This window comes from Acyrthosiphon pisum, chromosome X, assembly GCF_005508785.2.
Source record: "Acyrthosiphon pisum isolate AL4f chromosome X, pea_aphid_22Mar2018_4r6ur, whole genome shotgun sequence".
NCBI classification, from domain to species: domain Eukaryota; kingdom Metazoa; phylum Arthropoda; class Insecta; order Hemiptera; family Aphididae; genus Acyrthosiphon; species Acyrthosiphon pisum.
The window spans coordinates 36901544-36919516 of NC_042493.1; the positions used below are offsets into that span (position 1 = coordinate 36901544).

General features: G+C 31.1%; 1 protein-coding gene across 5 annotated transcripts; it reads right to left on the reverse strand.

Moving 5' to 3' along the window:
• Positions 1-344: 344 nt before the first annotated feature.
• Positions 345-17474, reverse strand: LOC100169459 (protein BCL9 homolog). 5 transcript variants are annotated; one of them, XM_008191535.3, is made up of 11 exons: positions 17002-17473; positions 16756-16928; positions 8850-9194; positions 8678-8770; positions 8311-8624; positions 7961-8224; positions 5017-5230; positions 4459-4950; positions 3241-4032; positions 2976-3174; positions 345-2321 (listed from the first exon to the last, which is right to left on the reverse strand). In XM_008191535.3, the coding sequence occupies exons 3-11, from the start codon at positions 9154-9156 to the stop codon at positions 722-724; spliced, it is 4275 nt and encodes a 1424-aa protein (XP_008189757.1). In that variant the 5' UTR covers positions 9157-9194; positions 16756-16928; positions 17002-17473; the 3' UTR covers positions 345-721. The 5 variants fall into 5 exon arrangements, with proteins under 5 accessions (XP_008189757.1, XP_008189759.1, XP_008189758.1 ...); XM_008191537.3 differs by having other exon boundaries at positions 4459-4506; positions 4690-4950; positions 16756-17473; XM_008191536.3 differs by having other exon boundaries at positions 3241-3789; positions 3859-4032; positions 16756-17473.
• Positions 17475-17973: the final 499 nt, after the last annotated feature.

Below are 17973 nucleotides of genomic sequence, written 5' to 3' on the forward strand. Positions count from 1 at the left end.
TATATATTATTCAATAATTGCAACTAGTTGAAAAAATTAACTACAATAATTATTTAACACATTTGTTATAATTATAATAATTGTTTATATTACACTGGAGTGGCGCGTCATAATAATCATAATAATAAAATGTACAAAAAAAATATATATTATTATTGAGGTCTCTAACACGCCCACTCCCTCATTATTGCTGCTGCTGTGTTCAAGTTGGCGTACAAAATAAATCATTTACGATAATTTTATATTAATAATAATATAATAATATAATAATGTAATAATAATAATAATAATAATAATAAAAATAATAATAATAATAATCATCATAATAATAATAAATTATTAAATTGTAGTAGCAGTGGTGGAGACGGATTATTTGTTATTTTTCCATTATAAATGTCCACGTCTATACAGTTTTAGTATAAATATATATATTATATACATATATTTTAATAATACTTATATTGTATATACGCACAAATTAACTATTTTTTTTTTTACATTATTTTCAAACTTAAATTTCTGGGTGTTATTTGAAAACAAAGTGAATACACATAAAAATAATTATCTTTAAGGATTATCAGTCTGCTGTTAATCTTATACAATTGGGAGGCAGCTTAAAAAAATATAATTAAAAAAAAGGGAGAGGATTAATAATACAACACACATAATTTGCTAATATAAATAATTGTTATTGCTTTGGAAAAAGTCAAATTATTGTTATTTACTTCGACACAAAAAATTGTTGAGGTCCTCCTCCGCCAGGTCCTGATGGACCTCCTCCTCCACCTCCACCTCGAGTATTGGTGGCATATAATTGTTGCTGGAAATTATGAAATTGCTGGGCGTAATTTGGATCTGCTGTAGTTGGACCGATGAATGAATTTGTTGCAGGTGGACCTCTAAATCCTACAGGACCACCACCCGGTCCTGGACCACCTCCACCACCCATTGATGGTGGTAAAGGTTGTGTAGCATCTGGAGGACCTGGTCCACCCATCATTCCTCCACCTTTATGTTGCTGAGGTGGAGGGCCTCCTGAACCACCTCCCATCATCATCATTTGTTGTTGTTGTGGATGACCTGTTGATGGATGATGAAGAGGTCCACTACCACCAAACATATTATCCGAAGGTCCTCCATTATAGTTACTACCACTCATTCCCATTCCGCTGTTACCACTTCCTAGTCTTATCATACCCGCTGAATTACCACGCATCATTCCTCGACTATTATTTGGACCACCAGGGGGCATACCACCCATACCACCTCCGCCAGGAGGACCACCACTACCACACATCATATCATTAATTCCGGCACCGCCATTACTATTATTGTAACCGCCGCCACCAGAATTTGGAAAATATTGTAAATTATGAGTAGGTACTTTTCCATCTAGATTAGACAATGGATTTCCATTACCAGGTCCACCAGAAAACCTTTGCAAAAAATCTAAGCCAGGTTGTTGCTGTTGTTGTTGATTTTGAGGAGGTGGAGGAGCACCTCTAGGACCGCCACCTCTAGAATTGTTGGGTAAGTATTGTATTGTGTTGGGTGCACTAGGTTTCACTTGTATATTAGCACCACCATTATATAAGCCTCCGGGTCCACCTCCTGCTGGTATCCTAGGCATTAATCTTTGTTGTTGTTGCTGTTGATATTGTTGTTGTTGCATCATTGATGAAGATTTTGGTGATAATGGACCACCACTAACACAGGAATTCATCATCATACCACCATTCCTACCTCCACCTATTGGAGGCATTCCCATTGGTAATCCACCTCCTGGTCCCATCGACATTCCACCTCCATTAGGACCTGGCGGTGGTGGTCCTTGTCCGATCCCTGGTCCTGGACCATACATCATTCGACCACTACTACCAGGAGGACCACTCATTCCACTGTCGTGCATTCCACCACTACCCATTCCCATTGGACCACACATAGGATCACTATTACCAGCCATCAAGTGCATTGGTGGACCACCTCCTCCACCGAAAGGTGACATCATTCCACCTCCAGGATGATGATGTCCTGGACCACCAGGATGATGTAAAGAAGGTACTCCACCACCATGGTTAACAATCGGAGATGATCCTCCACCAGCGACATTATTAGCTAATTGTTGGTTCATTTGAGCCAAAGAAGATATCGGATCAAAATGTTTCATTGGTTGCTGTTGTGATGTTTGAAGACCAGCTGCAACTGCTGCTGCGGCAGCTGCAGAAGGGTTTAAAGGCATGTCACCAGGACGAACAATATTATACGATTTCATATTCGAATCAGTCATTATCATGTCCATATTGTTTTGAGATGTAGGGACTCTAAGAAATGAAAACATAACTATATTAGAATGATTTATAACAATTGCATAATTTATTTAAAATAAGCATATTACCTCCAATTACATAAAATAAAAAAACATTTGTCTATATCAGAGTTTATCAGTTAATAATATAAATTTAGTTCAAATTCATATACAATTCAAACTCTTCTGTGTATATTATTGGTTATTAAATGTATTGTAAATAAATACAAAATAAAGCAATTAATAATAGGCATGCAATTAAATGTCCTAGTCTCAAATCTCACAAATAAAAATCAATATTAATCAATTCTTCAATTATTATTTTTTAAATATATATTATAAGAAAAATGTCATGAAATCTTTAATTGAAATTAGAATATAAAAGAATAAAGACAAAATGTGAATTATTTTTATAATAAAACAAGTTCGTGAAATAATATCCACATAAAATTAATAACAAGATCATTTAAACCAACTATAGAATTGATTGAATTTAAGATATTATTAGTTCCAATAAACCATAAATAGTAAACAAATTGTTTGTTGACATTTTATGATTATTATTTAATTATAATGATATTTGTATTAACTGAACATTTGATATTTTTATGAAGATTTGATCATATTCTATTATTTTATTTATAAATACAATTAAACTAGATTGACTTACGAGGGGGACATTGTTGAAGTAGTTGTAGTAGTAGAGGATGATGAATCTTTTAAACCTGTATTAGGTTGTTTTTGAATGGTAAGTTCTTGGCCATCAAATGTATTAAGGTACTGAATGTGCTGAGGAGAAGGAACAGGCATTAGATTAGGTTCATCTCCCCTTTTAGATAGCTGTTTATTGTTGTGACAAAATAATCCGTCTAAAAATGTAATGATAAATAATAAGTTACAAAATAAAATAATTTAATTTATAGTTAACTATATACCAGGAGATTGTTGACCACCACCACTAGGTTGACCCGGAGTAGCAATGTTAGATGAGGGTGAAAATTCATTGGACATTGGACCTTTTTGTTGTTTCATAGATGAACAAGAATTGTGACCAGGCGACATATGAACTGGTGTACCTGGATTACTGGATTGTAGTCTTGATCCACTGCTACCAGGAGATCGTACAGCAGTAGGGCTCATATTTGAAGATGGTCGACCACCAGCTGGAGAGTTAAGTGCTGAACATGTACGAGGAGATGGCAATGACAAATTGGTATTTGTTACTCCAGTACCATTGCCAGCTAATGGTGAGTTGGGGCTACAACTTGGTACGGAAACAATAGGAACGCTAGCAGATCGAGCAACGGTTTGATGGTAAGAAGGTGGTGGACCACACCGTCCTCCATTATCTTTCTTCTTCTCGTCTTCATTGCCAAACATTGATTTTGGCCAATCAGATGAACATGACGTTGGTGTTTTAGGTGGCAATAAGAGGTCACCGGCAGAATTAGTTGCTGCTGCAGCTGTTACAACAGCATCTACATCTAAATCATCATCAATAGATGGCATTAAATCATCCATACCACCACTTCCACTGCAATTGTCTAACGGACCTCCAACAGAAGAAGAAGACGATGTAACAGGCGGGGGTTGCTGTTGAGAAGGTCCTCCGCCACTATTTGAGTTTTCGGGAAATAACACTAGTTGAAGTTTTCGTAAAGTCGCTTGTTGTTCTTCACGATGTTGTCTTTGTTGTGGAGTCAAATTTTCATCAGGTACTTGAACACCTATGACAAAATTAAAGTATTATAAAATATGTACAATTTTTAAAAAACAAAGTTAAAAGGGTACCTAATAACTTAATTAAAAAAAAATAACTTTTTTTCTTTACAGCTTATTATGTTTATACTAATAAATATACATCAACTTGCAACAAAATAAAGAACAGATAACTTAAAGCTCATATAATGTATTTTTTTAGTATGTAAATTAAGTACATTAAGTACATTTAACATCTTACATTTTTTTTAGGCTTGCTAACTCTTTTATGCCAGTATGCATAGTCAATTTTTATCATACAAATTGACTATGCATACGATCATTAGACTTCTATAACTGTTTATGTACTTGTTAATATAAATATAATGTATTATACTATAATGATCTGTGAAATATTTGTGAATGTGGTTTATGGTTTCCAATGAAAAACTCACCAGTTAATGAATGGTGTGATGTTGCTCCTAGGGACGAGTTTCCACTACCTATAGGATCATCAAAATCAGCTAAAGATGGCATCATAGAAGCTAAAGAATTGTGGCCACCTGGTGAACCACCAGGGCCTGAAGGTACTGATACTGGTGGTCCACTAGATGATGACATAAGACTATCCATTGAGGATGGTTGACATTTATTAGGGCCACCCATAGTCATCATGTCAGACATACCATGGTGGTGAGGTGGCCCACCCATTCCGAGAGAACCTCTATGATGAAGTGCACCAGAAGGATGATGTGGAGGAGGATGATGTGGATGATGAGGACCACCGCCCATCATTGGTCTATGACCCCCATCCATCATATTAGATGGGTGATGTGGATTTGGGTGGTGTTGTTGATGATGTGGGTTGTGATGATCCATTAAATCCAAGTCCATACCATTCATGGGCATCCCACCACCGCTACCTGGCCCCATAGAACATAAATTTCCTAAAATTGAAAATGAATAGTTATTTTAGTAAGAACATTTAAACTAAAATAATTTCAAATAAATACCATGCTGATTCATCATTGAACCAGGACCAGGACCCATCATTGATTGATTTGAATTATTGCTGTTCATTAACATTCCAGGACCCATTGGTCCTCCCCCACCATGATTCGACATACCCATGATACCATTATTACCAGGACCGCACATCGATCCCATCATATTATGATTTGAAGGATGTTGTAGCTGTTGGGGTCCAGAATCATTGATATTATTTCCCTTAAAAATAAAATGATGAATTTTTTCAGTTTAATATATAAAATAAAAACATATAATAATTTACAAAAAAATATTGTGGAATACAACACTATTTTCCATTCATGGCAATATCTACCCTATGGGAACCATCATGATGTTGATAGTTACTCAGGTTTTAGAAACCTTGTGAAATAAGGGGATGTTAAAAATAATTACTATATTAACTGAAATACTGATTATCATTGAATCTTCCCTGATTATTTAGGGACTATAATTTACTATTTTAAATATATTTTTCTATTTTATTATTTTTATCACACATACTTTATTATTTATTACAAATATTATTATGATTTTGTTTATAAGTACATTTTAAAAATTTTTAAGACTTTCCCAGTTTAAAATAAAATTTCATATTATTATTAGTGAATACTGAATGAATAATTATTGATTTATAAATTATGAAATTATGATATACTTTAGATTTAAGTATACCTGTGTCAACGCAAAAAGGTATAACACACTAAATCTATTTAACATGGTTGATTCAAGTTATTTATAAGTTACCCGTGTTTAAAACTTTGTTTAGCCCAAACTAAAATAAAATAATCAGTCAATAGTTGTGAGGTAGACTTACCACCTTATTGGTTTAATGTCCATTGTAAATCATTCCTGTTATTGGTGAAATATATTATTATTATTGTTGTAAAAGTAAAATTTAAAAGGTAAAGTCTAAAATTAGATCCTGACTAAATTAAAATAATGAAGAGTAATTAATGTCACTAAAATTTAACTTTTTAACACGGAATAACTGTAATATGTCACTACTATATGTTTTATTGTTATTCTTACAAAATTAGAAACACATTTAGATGATAATATCAATTTTATATTAATGTTATACAAAAAATACTTTATTTTTGTGATTATTCACAACAATTGATATTTCACAATAATAATGTATTTTAATATTTAAAAAAAATTAAAATGAAATGTTTTTATTACTGAAAAATTTAAGTTCTGGCGTATAATATTACCTATCTGTAATCACTAATAGCTGTTAAGATATAATAATAATAAATCATCTTATATAATAAAATCCCCTGTACAAATATTACAATAATCCAGTGATTTTGTCTAATGTGATCACTGGTTTATAAAATAAAAAAAAAACCTGGTGATATGTTTACAATGTTGGACTTACTTTGTATAAGAGGTGCCGGGTTGTATTATTGACTCACTTTAATAATTTTAAAATAATCAAAATCAGAGCTGATTGTATTCATAACATTGAAAAATTATTTTATGATAAATGATAACAAAATACATATTACATTACATAGTTAACAAACAAATGTCATACCAAAAGTTTTTAGATCTTCCATATTACAGGTACCATTTATTTTTGTTATTAAATAAAAATTACCAATTATGTACACTGTTTTATTTTTAAGCTAGTATTAAAAGTATATTATGATATTATGCTCAAGTTCAAGCACAACAATTGATAGTTTTTATATTTATTAAAATTTATTTTTCCTAATAATATGTATTAGGTAAGTGTATAATTTTTATTAAATTTGCTAGTATAATAATTTAAGAAGATTAAAAATAAGTTCTATGAAATCAATAATTCTAAATCATTATGGCATTTTAAAATGAATAACCTACTGGCGTGAAATACCTAATGTAAATCAGAAGACATAATTAATGGACTACTCAAAATTACTATGATCATAACTCATAATTATTTGAACTAGGTCAATGTAACATTAAAATAGGTAAATATACAGCACAATAAATAATGTTCCCTTTGTAAGATATTTTCAATATTTAAAATTAATTTTACCCAATATACATAGTTATATTTTGCATGAGGAAAGTATAAAGTTATTTTGCTATAGTAAATGCATGAGAGATATAAGCAATAGATATTACATTAATATTGTATTTTTAAACAAGCGTACATAATTTTTTTTTTACACTTTGTACTAAAAATATTAATCATTATGATAAATAGAAACCCTATTCCTAAAAAAAAATTGTCAAACACAAGTAAATTATTCTAATTGTATATAGTTATTTTAAATCATCTCAACCATAGTAAATTATGTATATTATTTATTATAAAAATTACAAAACATATTAGTTTATTTAAATTCAATAAAATAATAATTTTATGATAATAGCATAGAAAACCAGAAAATTAAAAAAAAATTTATAGGTATTTTAACTTTGTTTAATGTAAAACTTGAGTATTAAAATAGCTATGATTCAGAAAAAATAAATTTGTTGGTACATGCATTTTTGATTTGTGTAACTTAAAATAATGACGTACCTAGCCTACATTTTATGCCCAATATACCAAAGATAGTAAAGTACATTATGAAAATATTGTACTTCTTACCTTTGATTATAATTCTGCTGGTGTACATACTATAATTTGAATATGTATGCCTAATATTCTTGAGTTTCACAAATTCACAATTATTTTCCTTAATATATTGTATTATAATTTTATTTACTAACACGATTCAAAACAAAAATGATTTTCCAATAAGACAATTTTAAGTACTGTGGGTTGGTTTTGTGACTTTAACAGTTCTGTGCCTACATTGCCTACTATATGGCACTGGTTATAACATTTAGTAATCAGTAACGTCATGATGATACATTGAAACTTATATTAATACATATGTAAACTAAAACAAATATTGAATATAAATTAGATATGCTTGATTAAAACTATACCTGATGATGATTCCACATAGGCATTCTTGCTCCAGGTTGTTGTTGCATCATTGGATTTTCCATTGAGGCCCCTGATGGACTATTGTTGTTTTTCATTGCTCTTGAATAAGGAGTACCACCGCCATATTTTGGTTGTCCGCCATGAGGAGCCATACCTTTGTTAAGTTGTTGTTGATGTTTCATTTGTTGTTGAGATGCAACCACATTATTCATCCACTGTCCAGGGTTTTGTCTATTAAACTGGTTAACTTTTAATGGATGTTTCTAATAAAATTAAAAATTTGTCAAATTTTATTTTTATAAAAGTAATCAGGAATTTTCAGTGGACATTTAAAAATATTTCACCATACCTCTAGGAATTTTTTTGTTCGTGGTTGAGCACAATGATAAGCTATGATAGTAGGATAATTGCCAGATAATACAGATTCAGCTGATTTATTTGCTAAGCTCGTGGAAAATACAAAAATCTGACTTTGTTGTTGCATGTACTGTTGTTGTTGTGCATCCATATTTCCACTAGTTGTATTTGATTGTTTGTTTCCCGCAGCATTTGCACCTAAGACATTGCTCATTAATGGTTGTACTCCACCAGAACCATCAATTAAATCTGATGGCCCTCCGCTGCCACTACTCATTGAAGATAGTACAACTCGATCGCACGATTCTAAAAAAATATTGTTTAATGTCTAAAATTAAATAAAATAATAAAAGTCATACCAAAGTCAGATTCAACAGTAGTTGTCGTTGTACTTGTAGTATTGTTATCTTCTACTTTAATGCCACTGTTATTACTGGTATCTTCGTGCTTAACTGAAGAAACCGTATAATAATTTTAGTACCAGCATTTTTTTTTTTTTTTTTAAGGAAATAATCTAGAATTTTAACTCACTTTGACTAAGGCAAATATCATTTGACATTAGCTGTTGTTTTTGATCAGTGTTAGAAGAACCTGGAGAAGTATTGCTACTTGCACTTCCACCAACACCACTCTTATTATCAGCTACATCCCCGCCAGCATTATCTATTAAAGCTGTCATATCAGATTCGGTTTTGATAATTCTGTCCAAATCGTGATGTAGTTCACCACTATTATTATCTGGTGTTTTTATCATTTGGTTATCATCCCCGGCACTAGGGTCCCCTTCACTACTAAATGATGAAGACTTGTTTTCGATGTATTGCTTCTCCTTGATCATCACACGCGTGAGCTTATGTGATAATAAATCTTGTGGAGCTGTTTAAATAGAATATTAACCACATTAGTTAAATAGGTAGGCACTAATGGTCATTAAACAACCAAAGTTGTGTAAGTATAAATTAAATGATTTAGTTTATCAATTAGTTTTATTCAAACATTAGTGAGGAATAAATTTAAGTCACATCTAATCAATTGATTTTAAATTTAAGTACCAAACATATTTTCAGCCAAATCATAAATTTTAAAAATAACTCTTTTTTAAATTTTATTTTTATTGCATATATTTTGTTGTATACATTTATTTATTTTACTTATTTATTTATTAAGTGCCGCCCTTGAAGGGCAATGAAGTACAGAAATACATATGCAGAATACAGCGTGCATACAACATAAATTAACAATAATTAAGAATAGATACAAGAGGATATTTATTCAATGTAATAAAGAAGGATAATAATTAGTAATAGATGAAATTAATAAAGATATATTGTAAAATGAAATATTAATAAAGAGAAAAAATTATTTTTAGAAACTAAGAAGTATATCTTTGATTTTTTAAGATTATCATAGAAAAAAATTAAAATTAAAAATGCTATTACAAGAAATTATCATACAGTTAAGTGGACTGTATATAACAACATTATTCTTGTCTGAATTAGTAAAAATAATTGAAACTGACAGGCATTATAAACTGGCTCTTTTAAAAGACAAATTTATTCCAGTAGATCAGGATAGTCTGTATCTTATTATTTAGTAGTTTATAGATAAATGATACATCTGTATTTAGCCACCTAGATTTAAGGTAGAGATTTGACATATTATGGCAACATCTTTTACTGGATAACCAACCAAACTATTTCCATTCACAAAATCGTCTTTGAACTTTCTCAAGTTTATCTTTAAGACAATAAAGCCAAACTCAAGAACAGATCTTGCAAGATCATAACAATTAGGATTATTAAATTCGGAGAAATTTTTTTAAAAAAATTCTATGTTACAATAGCTTTGCTACTAAATAGGTAAATATGTACAGTGAAGCTCAAGTCCTCTGATAAAATAACTACTAAAATATGAATGTGAACAATTTTATAAGGTTAAAATAATTAGAAGTTATTTTTCTTTATGACGGCATTATATATCATAATTATAAATTACTAATTTGGGGTACCTACACCAGATGGAGTGTTAAATTTTTCAAAGATTTGATTTTGCTCTGACAACCATCGACTGATGACAATAATTCAATCAAAATTGGACAAGGTTTAGAATTTAAACTACCCAAAGGTTTACATTTAGTGCCGGAGAGGTTGAATCCATATTTTTGTATAAATCACTTAAAGTTTATCGGGTACATGAAACACTAAAATATTTTTTCAAAGACAAACTCTATCGTGAGTTACATTTACAGTATTGATAACAAATGAGTTCGAAGGATAGATGTAAGAAGTTAGAATTTATATTGCACATTATGTTATTTTTAAGTTTTTATATATATATATATATCATATTATATAATAATATTATGTTTATCTTAAGCCTATCTTAGATAACACTAAATACCATCATAAATCACAGTTTATATAATTGAACATGAACATATTAAAATAAATTATAAGAGTAAGAGAAAATATGTTTTATGAACATTATATAGGTAGGTACAATATATATATATATATATATATAAATTAAACTTTAGAGTTTGGCAAAGACAATAAGGCATACAATTTTTATTTCATTTTTATTTAATTCAAGTTGAATGATAAATATTTTACACTCCTATAAGAACATTTTAAAATTAATATGATACAATTTGTTTACAAAATTATTAATGGTAAACGTGTGAAATTTTTGAATACATACAATATGTACAATGGACAATTATTATGTAGGTAACAAATATTAAAGCAATATATTAAACAAATATATTTGTGTTAGGTACAGACCTGTTTGAAATAAAATCATGATTCATCATTGAATTCATAAGTAATAACGCAAATAAAAAAATGTATTAGAAAAAAATTGTTTAAAAATTGTTCAACCTACCTTTAACTTACAACCAACAAATTTAATAATTAAATTATGATAACAATAATTAGGTAGGTATATAGATTACAACTCATAATTAGGACTTGATTGCATTTGCAACTTTTCAAGTTTTTAATGTGTCTGTGAAAAATACAGTTTAAATTTAAGTTAATTTTTTTTTATTATTACTATGTTAATAAAATAAAAATGTTTGAAATTGTTGCATAATATTTTAACTACAGTAGAAGCCGCTTATTAGGAACACATTTGGACCAAGGTTAAATGTGTCAATTAATCGATTGTTTCTAATAGGCTATATGTTTCTCTTGTAGTCAGGGTTGTTATGTTTAAAACACAAACATGAATGTTTTAAACGTTTTGTTCATTGTTTAAATCAAATAAAACATATGTTTATAACAGTCTAAAATCCAAGTGAATATTGGGTTTTTTTTTGGTTTATTTAATAAATAATAATATGTATCCTTTAGAAAAAAAGTTAAAGTATTAAATTATTAGTATTATATAAAAATACACGAACTCTGCCTGTAGTAGTCTCTACACATTTTGTTTCAATAACGTGATTGTATCAATTATCCGTGTTCCTAATAAGTGGCTTCTACTGTATTAATATATTAAAACATAAAATGACTTTAGGTACAGTAAAAATGATTTGATTTTAAATCCTTCTTCTATAAGTATTTCGTGTACAATAATGCATGAATAATTTTACAAATTTTTTTAGTGACACTAACTTAAAATGTTTAATGAAGCTCACTTGTTGGAAAATGTTTGTGACACCCTGGTTTAAGTGAAGTTTATAAGGCACAATTTTCCTATATAATCAGTTAGCAAAAAATTGGTGGGTAGTTAGTGTGCAAATTTGCAATTGTACAATTTCATTAAAGCTCAGTTTTGCTGTTTTAAAATATTTTACTAACAAATACATATTTGACAAATATTTCATATTTTATAAATGTAGACACTTATTAAATTTCCAGAAATGTTAAAAATAACCATAATTCTATTGGAAATTTTGTTTTATCAGTTTTTCGACTTTACCAACGTAAAAGTATCCCTAAAGCTCCTGTAGAGTAGGTAGTAAAATTGAAGGAGTTATATCCTAATTTATGCCATCCTTCTGAGCCAATCATTACTCGGTGGGGTACATAGCAGCAATTAAATACTATTCAAACAATTTTGAAAAAATTTAAGACGTAATTTCAAATCTTGATTCGGAGAATGCAATTTCTATTGCAAAAGCAAAAGATATTATGCTCAATATTATGCGAAATAACGAGCTGAAAAATAATTTAGAATATATTTTAGCAAATTTTTGTATTTTGGTCATTAAAAAATTAAAAACATTGAATCTCACAATAATTGAAAGCCTAGCAATACACTAATGAAGTCCAAGAAGAATCTGGAGTGATAATAAAAAATAAATAAAATGATATACTAGCTAAAAATTTTGGATTACAAAACAAAAACTATTAGAAATATTCTTCTAAACACAAATGAAAACCCATAAATGGATATTGAATTTGCACCATCTAATATATCAAATATGAAATATGCCCCATAACCTCGGTTGACGTGAAACGCTTAGTAATAATATAATAAAATTATTATATAGGTACCTGCTTAAAAACCATATTATATTCACTAGTTTAGAAAACACTCAATTTATTAGTCTGGTTGGATTGAATTTGTTTTTGATATGTTGGCCACCCATATTATATTATACCTACTACCTATATATTGTACCTAATCTACCTATGTTACTTAAATACAGTGGAACCTTGATAATTCAAACATCTATAAGTCAAATTTTTGATAACCTGAAGAAATGTCTTGACCCCTGCATTTCAATATAGGTACACCTAACATTTTTCTAAAACTCAAACCTTATTTTTTCCCAATTGATTCAAGTTATCTAGGTTTTGCTGTTATAAGTTTATGATAAGTTACAGATTATTTCGACTACAGTTGTCAGTTACTATCAATGGTACCTACTTATTGATAACATATAGTTTATTGATTATGTAGGTACAAAAAAAAATAGTATTATTTATATTATATTATATCACCTGTCAGTTATGATTTTAAATTATTTGATCATTAGATAGATACTTAATGTTGTTTTTGTGCACGGTTTTAGATATACTGGTGACACAACTCCAATATTAAATTGCTTATTACATATGGACCATTCAATATGTTTTGCGATAAAGCACAGAACAATGGGTACTTTCCTGTTAAACGAGACTACAGATGTTATCGCGACTACCACGCTTACTTTGTGAAATATCACAATCCTTTTATCTAAGACTACGAAAATGGTACTTTCCAGTTTTACGAGACTACCTTAATTTTCTTGCCTTCTTTGATATATTTTTTAATAATATGTATTGTGGGGATGGTCAAAATGAAATAAACAAAACAATTAAATACATAGTAATTATTTGTAATGTATTTTACACGGTTAAGTGCCAAATTACGCGTGGCGTAGGTACGGAAAACAATAAAATAATAATAATAATACTGCAAAATAATAAATCCACAAATAAAATAATTAATAATTTATGTATTGTGGGGATGGCCACATTCAAATTTTATAAAAAAAAATTAAATACATAATAATTATTTCTAATATACCAAATTTGCCGCGGGAAACACCAATTACAAAAACTAATTAGGTATATACGTAATGATAGATATATAATCGCAGCTTATTTAGTATTATTTTAATTCAGCTATAATATCAGCTAAGATAGGTAGTCGCTATAACGAAAGTAGTCTTGGGTGATAGTCGAGATAATAGCCGTAGTCTCGTATAACAGGAAAGTATAACTTTGGTAGTCTTAGATAACAGGATTGTGATATTGAACAAAATAGGGTAGTCTCGTATAACAGGAAAGTACCGAACAATGTAATAAGGCAAGTTAGTAATTAATCTAATAGAAGGCCGTAGATTGTAGTGAATCCAAGCGGCAAACTGTTGTACAGTCTATGGTTGCTTAAGTTAATGTTTCAAAAATATCACACAAAGAGCGCCTAATAGTTTTTAATTCTTATGATAATGCAATTATGAGAGTCCATTTATTTCATAGAGTTGTGCAACTGTATGTTTAAAACTGTATTTTTGTGGCAAATGCAATTTTGGATTTATGGAACTTGTCTGACGACTAAGATAGAATAAGTGAAACTGTTTCAAAATAATGGGATTTAACACTTAATTAGAAATTGTAGCAATAATCATGTCATTAAGTTATAGGTTTTATTTTTGTCTGATTTTGGCAAAAGAAATGGATGAATATGATGGTTATGACATATTTTAAGTGTAACAATCAATTTAAATAACAATTTGTTATTGAACAAACTAAATGTTCACAATCAAAATTGGTTCGTAGCTAACAATTTGTAAAATTGTTTGAATAAAACCAATAATATAATATTACCTCGAATATTACTTATAGTTCAGTGTCGGCCTAGCCATGGGCGCTAGGACACAAACGCGGGCGGGGCCTCTACGTTTTTTTTTTTAATTTTTTTTTTTTTTGGGGGAGGGCTATAGTTTTGGGGTTAAAAGGTAAAGAAAAATAATAAGGTCTTAAAAATTAGGCCAATAATCAGATGCTTACCTATTATCTCCCACAATAGAAGTGCATACTAGTGCAAGTGCCAAGTAACAATTATAATAGTAACATTGTAACAAGTAGAAGGAAGTTTTTTGGAATAATTGCGGTACTGTAGGTTAAGTAAGGTTCTATCTCTTGCTTCAAAAGCAATGGCTCAGACAACTGAAGGAGGGCCCCACTTACCGACCCTGCAGGAGCCCCGTTGTTGAATTCAGCGATCATGCAAATATTGCATATAAAAATATGTATGATACTATGATGTACAATATATGTCTATATGTCTACTATATATATTTTTATATATAAATAATATATATAATAATGATGAAGATAAGACATCTACTTTTGGAAGTTTACTTAAATAATATTATGCTATTATGTATATTTTGTCTTCAAGGTTTAAATTCTATAATAAAAATATGAATTTTAGTTTTTGTAATTTTGTTTCTATGTAAACTGTAATATTATTGATAATTATTATTTATTGTTTTATAGTTTTCATGTTTCAATAGTATCATAGTTGATTGTTAAACGAATTATTCCCTACGTCAGGTTTTGCGTTAATATTAGATATACATATATAGTAATTTAATGTTAATATTTATAAATTATAAATATTGTCTTCTCGCAGCCCATAAGCAATAGTTATTTACAAAAATATTGTCGACTGCATAATATTCAGCTATGATTTGTTAATACAACTGCAATGATGTTACAGTCGCGTTTTGTCAGTTGTTGTTGCCGCCACGGCGCCACAGCAAACTAATTAGATAGTTTTCGCTATCTTTAGTGTTATACTGTTGTATATATTTTGGTTATTTATTTATTTATTGTGATGAATGTGCGCAATTAATTTATAATTATTAATCATGAAGCGTATTTTTACTAAATTATATAATAGTTTATAAATGATTATAATAAAGGTACATTTTATATTATAATCCATATTACTAAAAATTGCATAGGTATACATTAAAAAACTGATCCATGTGCCTTTGGTGTGCCAAGCCGACACTGTTATAGTGGTTACTGATTAAATTGTAAATATTAAAAGAGTGTGGTTAACTGAACATGGATAACCCGTACCACAGGTAATCTAAGACTACGGTAGTAATCACAGATACCTAACTGGGAAGATAACCAATAAGCACCGAATATAAAGTTTCAAAAATCCTCAAAATCAAATCAATAATTCAATTATTATTACCAATTAAAATGGCAAGCCATATTATTGTAATGCTGCAATTAGGTACATACATTAAGATAAGATATGATGAGTAAACTGGCTTACTCGCATACTAATCAAAAAAAAAAATTATTTAATGTTTTAACCAGACTTTAACCTTTGTCCTTGCCAATTCTACATAATAATTGTTTTAGAAAAATAATATAAAGCTTTATATGAAGTCATTATTAAAAACAACGTTCAATTGAATACGTATTGAATATACATCTACATTGCCATTATCCTTGTCTTTTTATCATCCTTAGATATGGTTAGATGTATACATATCAGTACATAATAATATATTTCTGTTGTTTTAACTGTAAAATGACCTACATAATTTCTCGAACTATTAAAATTTTTAAAGATGGTAAGAAAAAATATAAAGAAGTAGAATAAAATCTTCCTAAGGATTTGGATTTAGAATTGTAAAAAAATTAATGCAACGCACAGGTAGCCATAGGTATGAACATTATCGTATGTTGGCATATTTAGAGTAGAGCAAGTAAGTAATTTAACGACTATTACTGGTCGACGTCATCAATCAGCGTTATGTCAAAAAATGATTTGGAATAAACATAAAAACATGTAGGTACCTACGAACACTGTTTGTTGTCAAGGCGTGCTTAACACAACGCTAACGTAATACATGGCGCACCTAACCTGAGAAAACTTAACATAATGTTACTAGACAGACGTTACAACTCACATGGACAATTTATAATCACTGTGGTGTAATGTCGGTACTAGACGAATGCACGCATAGTCACCATGCGTTATGGCACAGTCCTGCGTTTGTTTCGGCCATTTCCTTCGCCACCGCCAGTGTCATCCGATTGCAGTTGGGTCGTTTCTTGTGGCATGATCTTCACAGCCTGCGGACTGTGAACGCACGTGACAAGACCATTAGCGGGACGGACGCAGCCTCTGGCTTGGATTAGCTCGAAGGACTTACCTAAGTTACTGTAAAACGTGCGCGACGGTCATCGGACACCGAAAGTGCCAGGCAGTATGGACCGGTGACTACAGTGATGGCATGTCGCAGCGAATGTTCAGTACACGGAGATCGGTACGGCGGCCGACCACAACAACGTTAACGCGCGCGCGTCCAAACCAACGTGATCAGAACGAATGACGTTCGCTCGCTCGCTCGCTCGTTATTGTAACGGCCCAGAAAGCGCGATAACGTAGCAACGATGAGACGGCGCGATGACCGAGGACGACGGGAGTTACTATCGAGTGATCGTTGCCCGACGAAAATAACGCGACGACAACGGCGACGAAGACGAGAAAACACACTTTACCGGGCGAAATGGCACTGATTCGGATCGACGGCAGTGTGCTGGTTGGTTGATGTCGCTGGTGACAATAATAAAACCCAATGTTATACACACACATACGCGAGTGCACATACAAACTCACGCACACACACACACCACACACGCACGCGCGGCAACTCTCGCGCACACTAACGCACGCACACACGCACACGCACGCGCGAACACGCGATAATAACATGCTCTGGCACGGCGACGAGTGGTGGTGGGGCGACGGGTCGGTCGGCGATTTGTGATGGTGCGGGGGGGGGGGGTAGCGGTGGATCGGACTCCGATGCGAGGCGGGTGAGGGTAAATAAATAAAAACACGGATACGGCGGCGGCGCATCGGCCATTTTGACGGTAACCCGGTGCGTGGAGGCGAAATTGACGCGCCGACGAACGGTGTGCGTGTTTGTTGCCGTTCATGGAGGTACGTCGTTATACGATGCCGCCGCCACCGAGGAGTTCGTCGCGCTGTGTACGCCGACGAAGATGATAGTAATAATAAAATATGGGTAGCAATATTAAAACAGCGACACCGCGAAGCTATTAAATTGTTCTGTAATGATGTCGTCGCAGTAGTTTCAAACAACATATGTATAGATTTT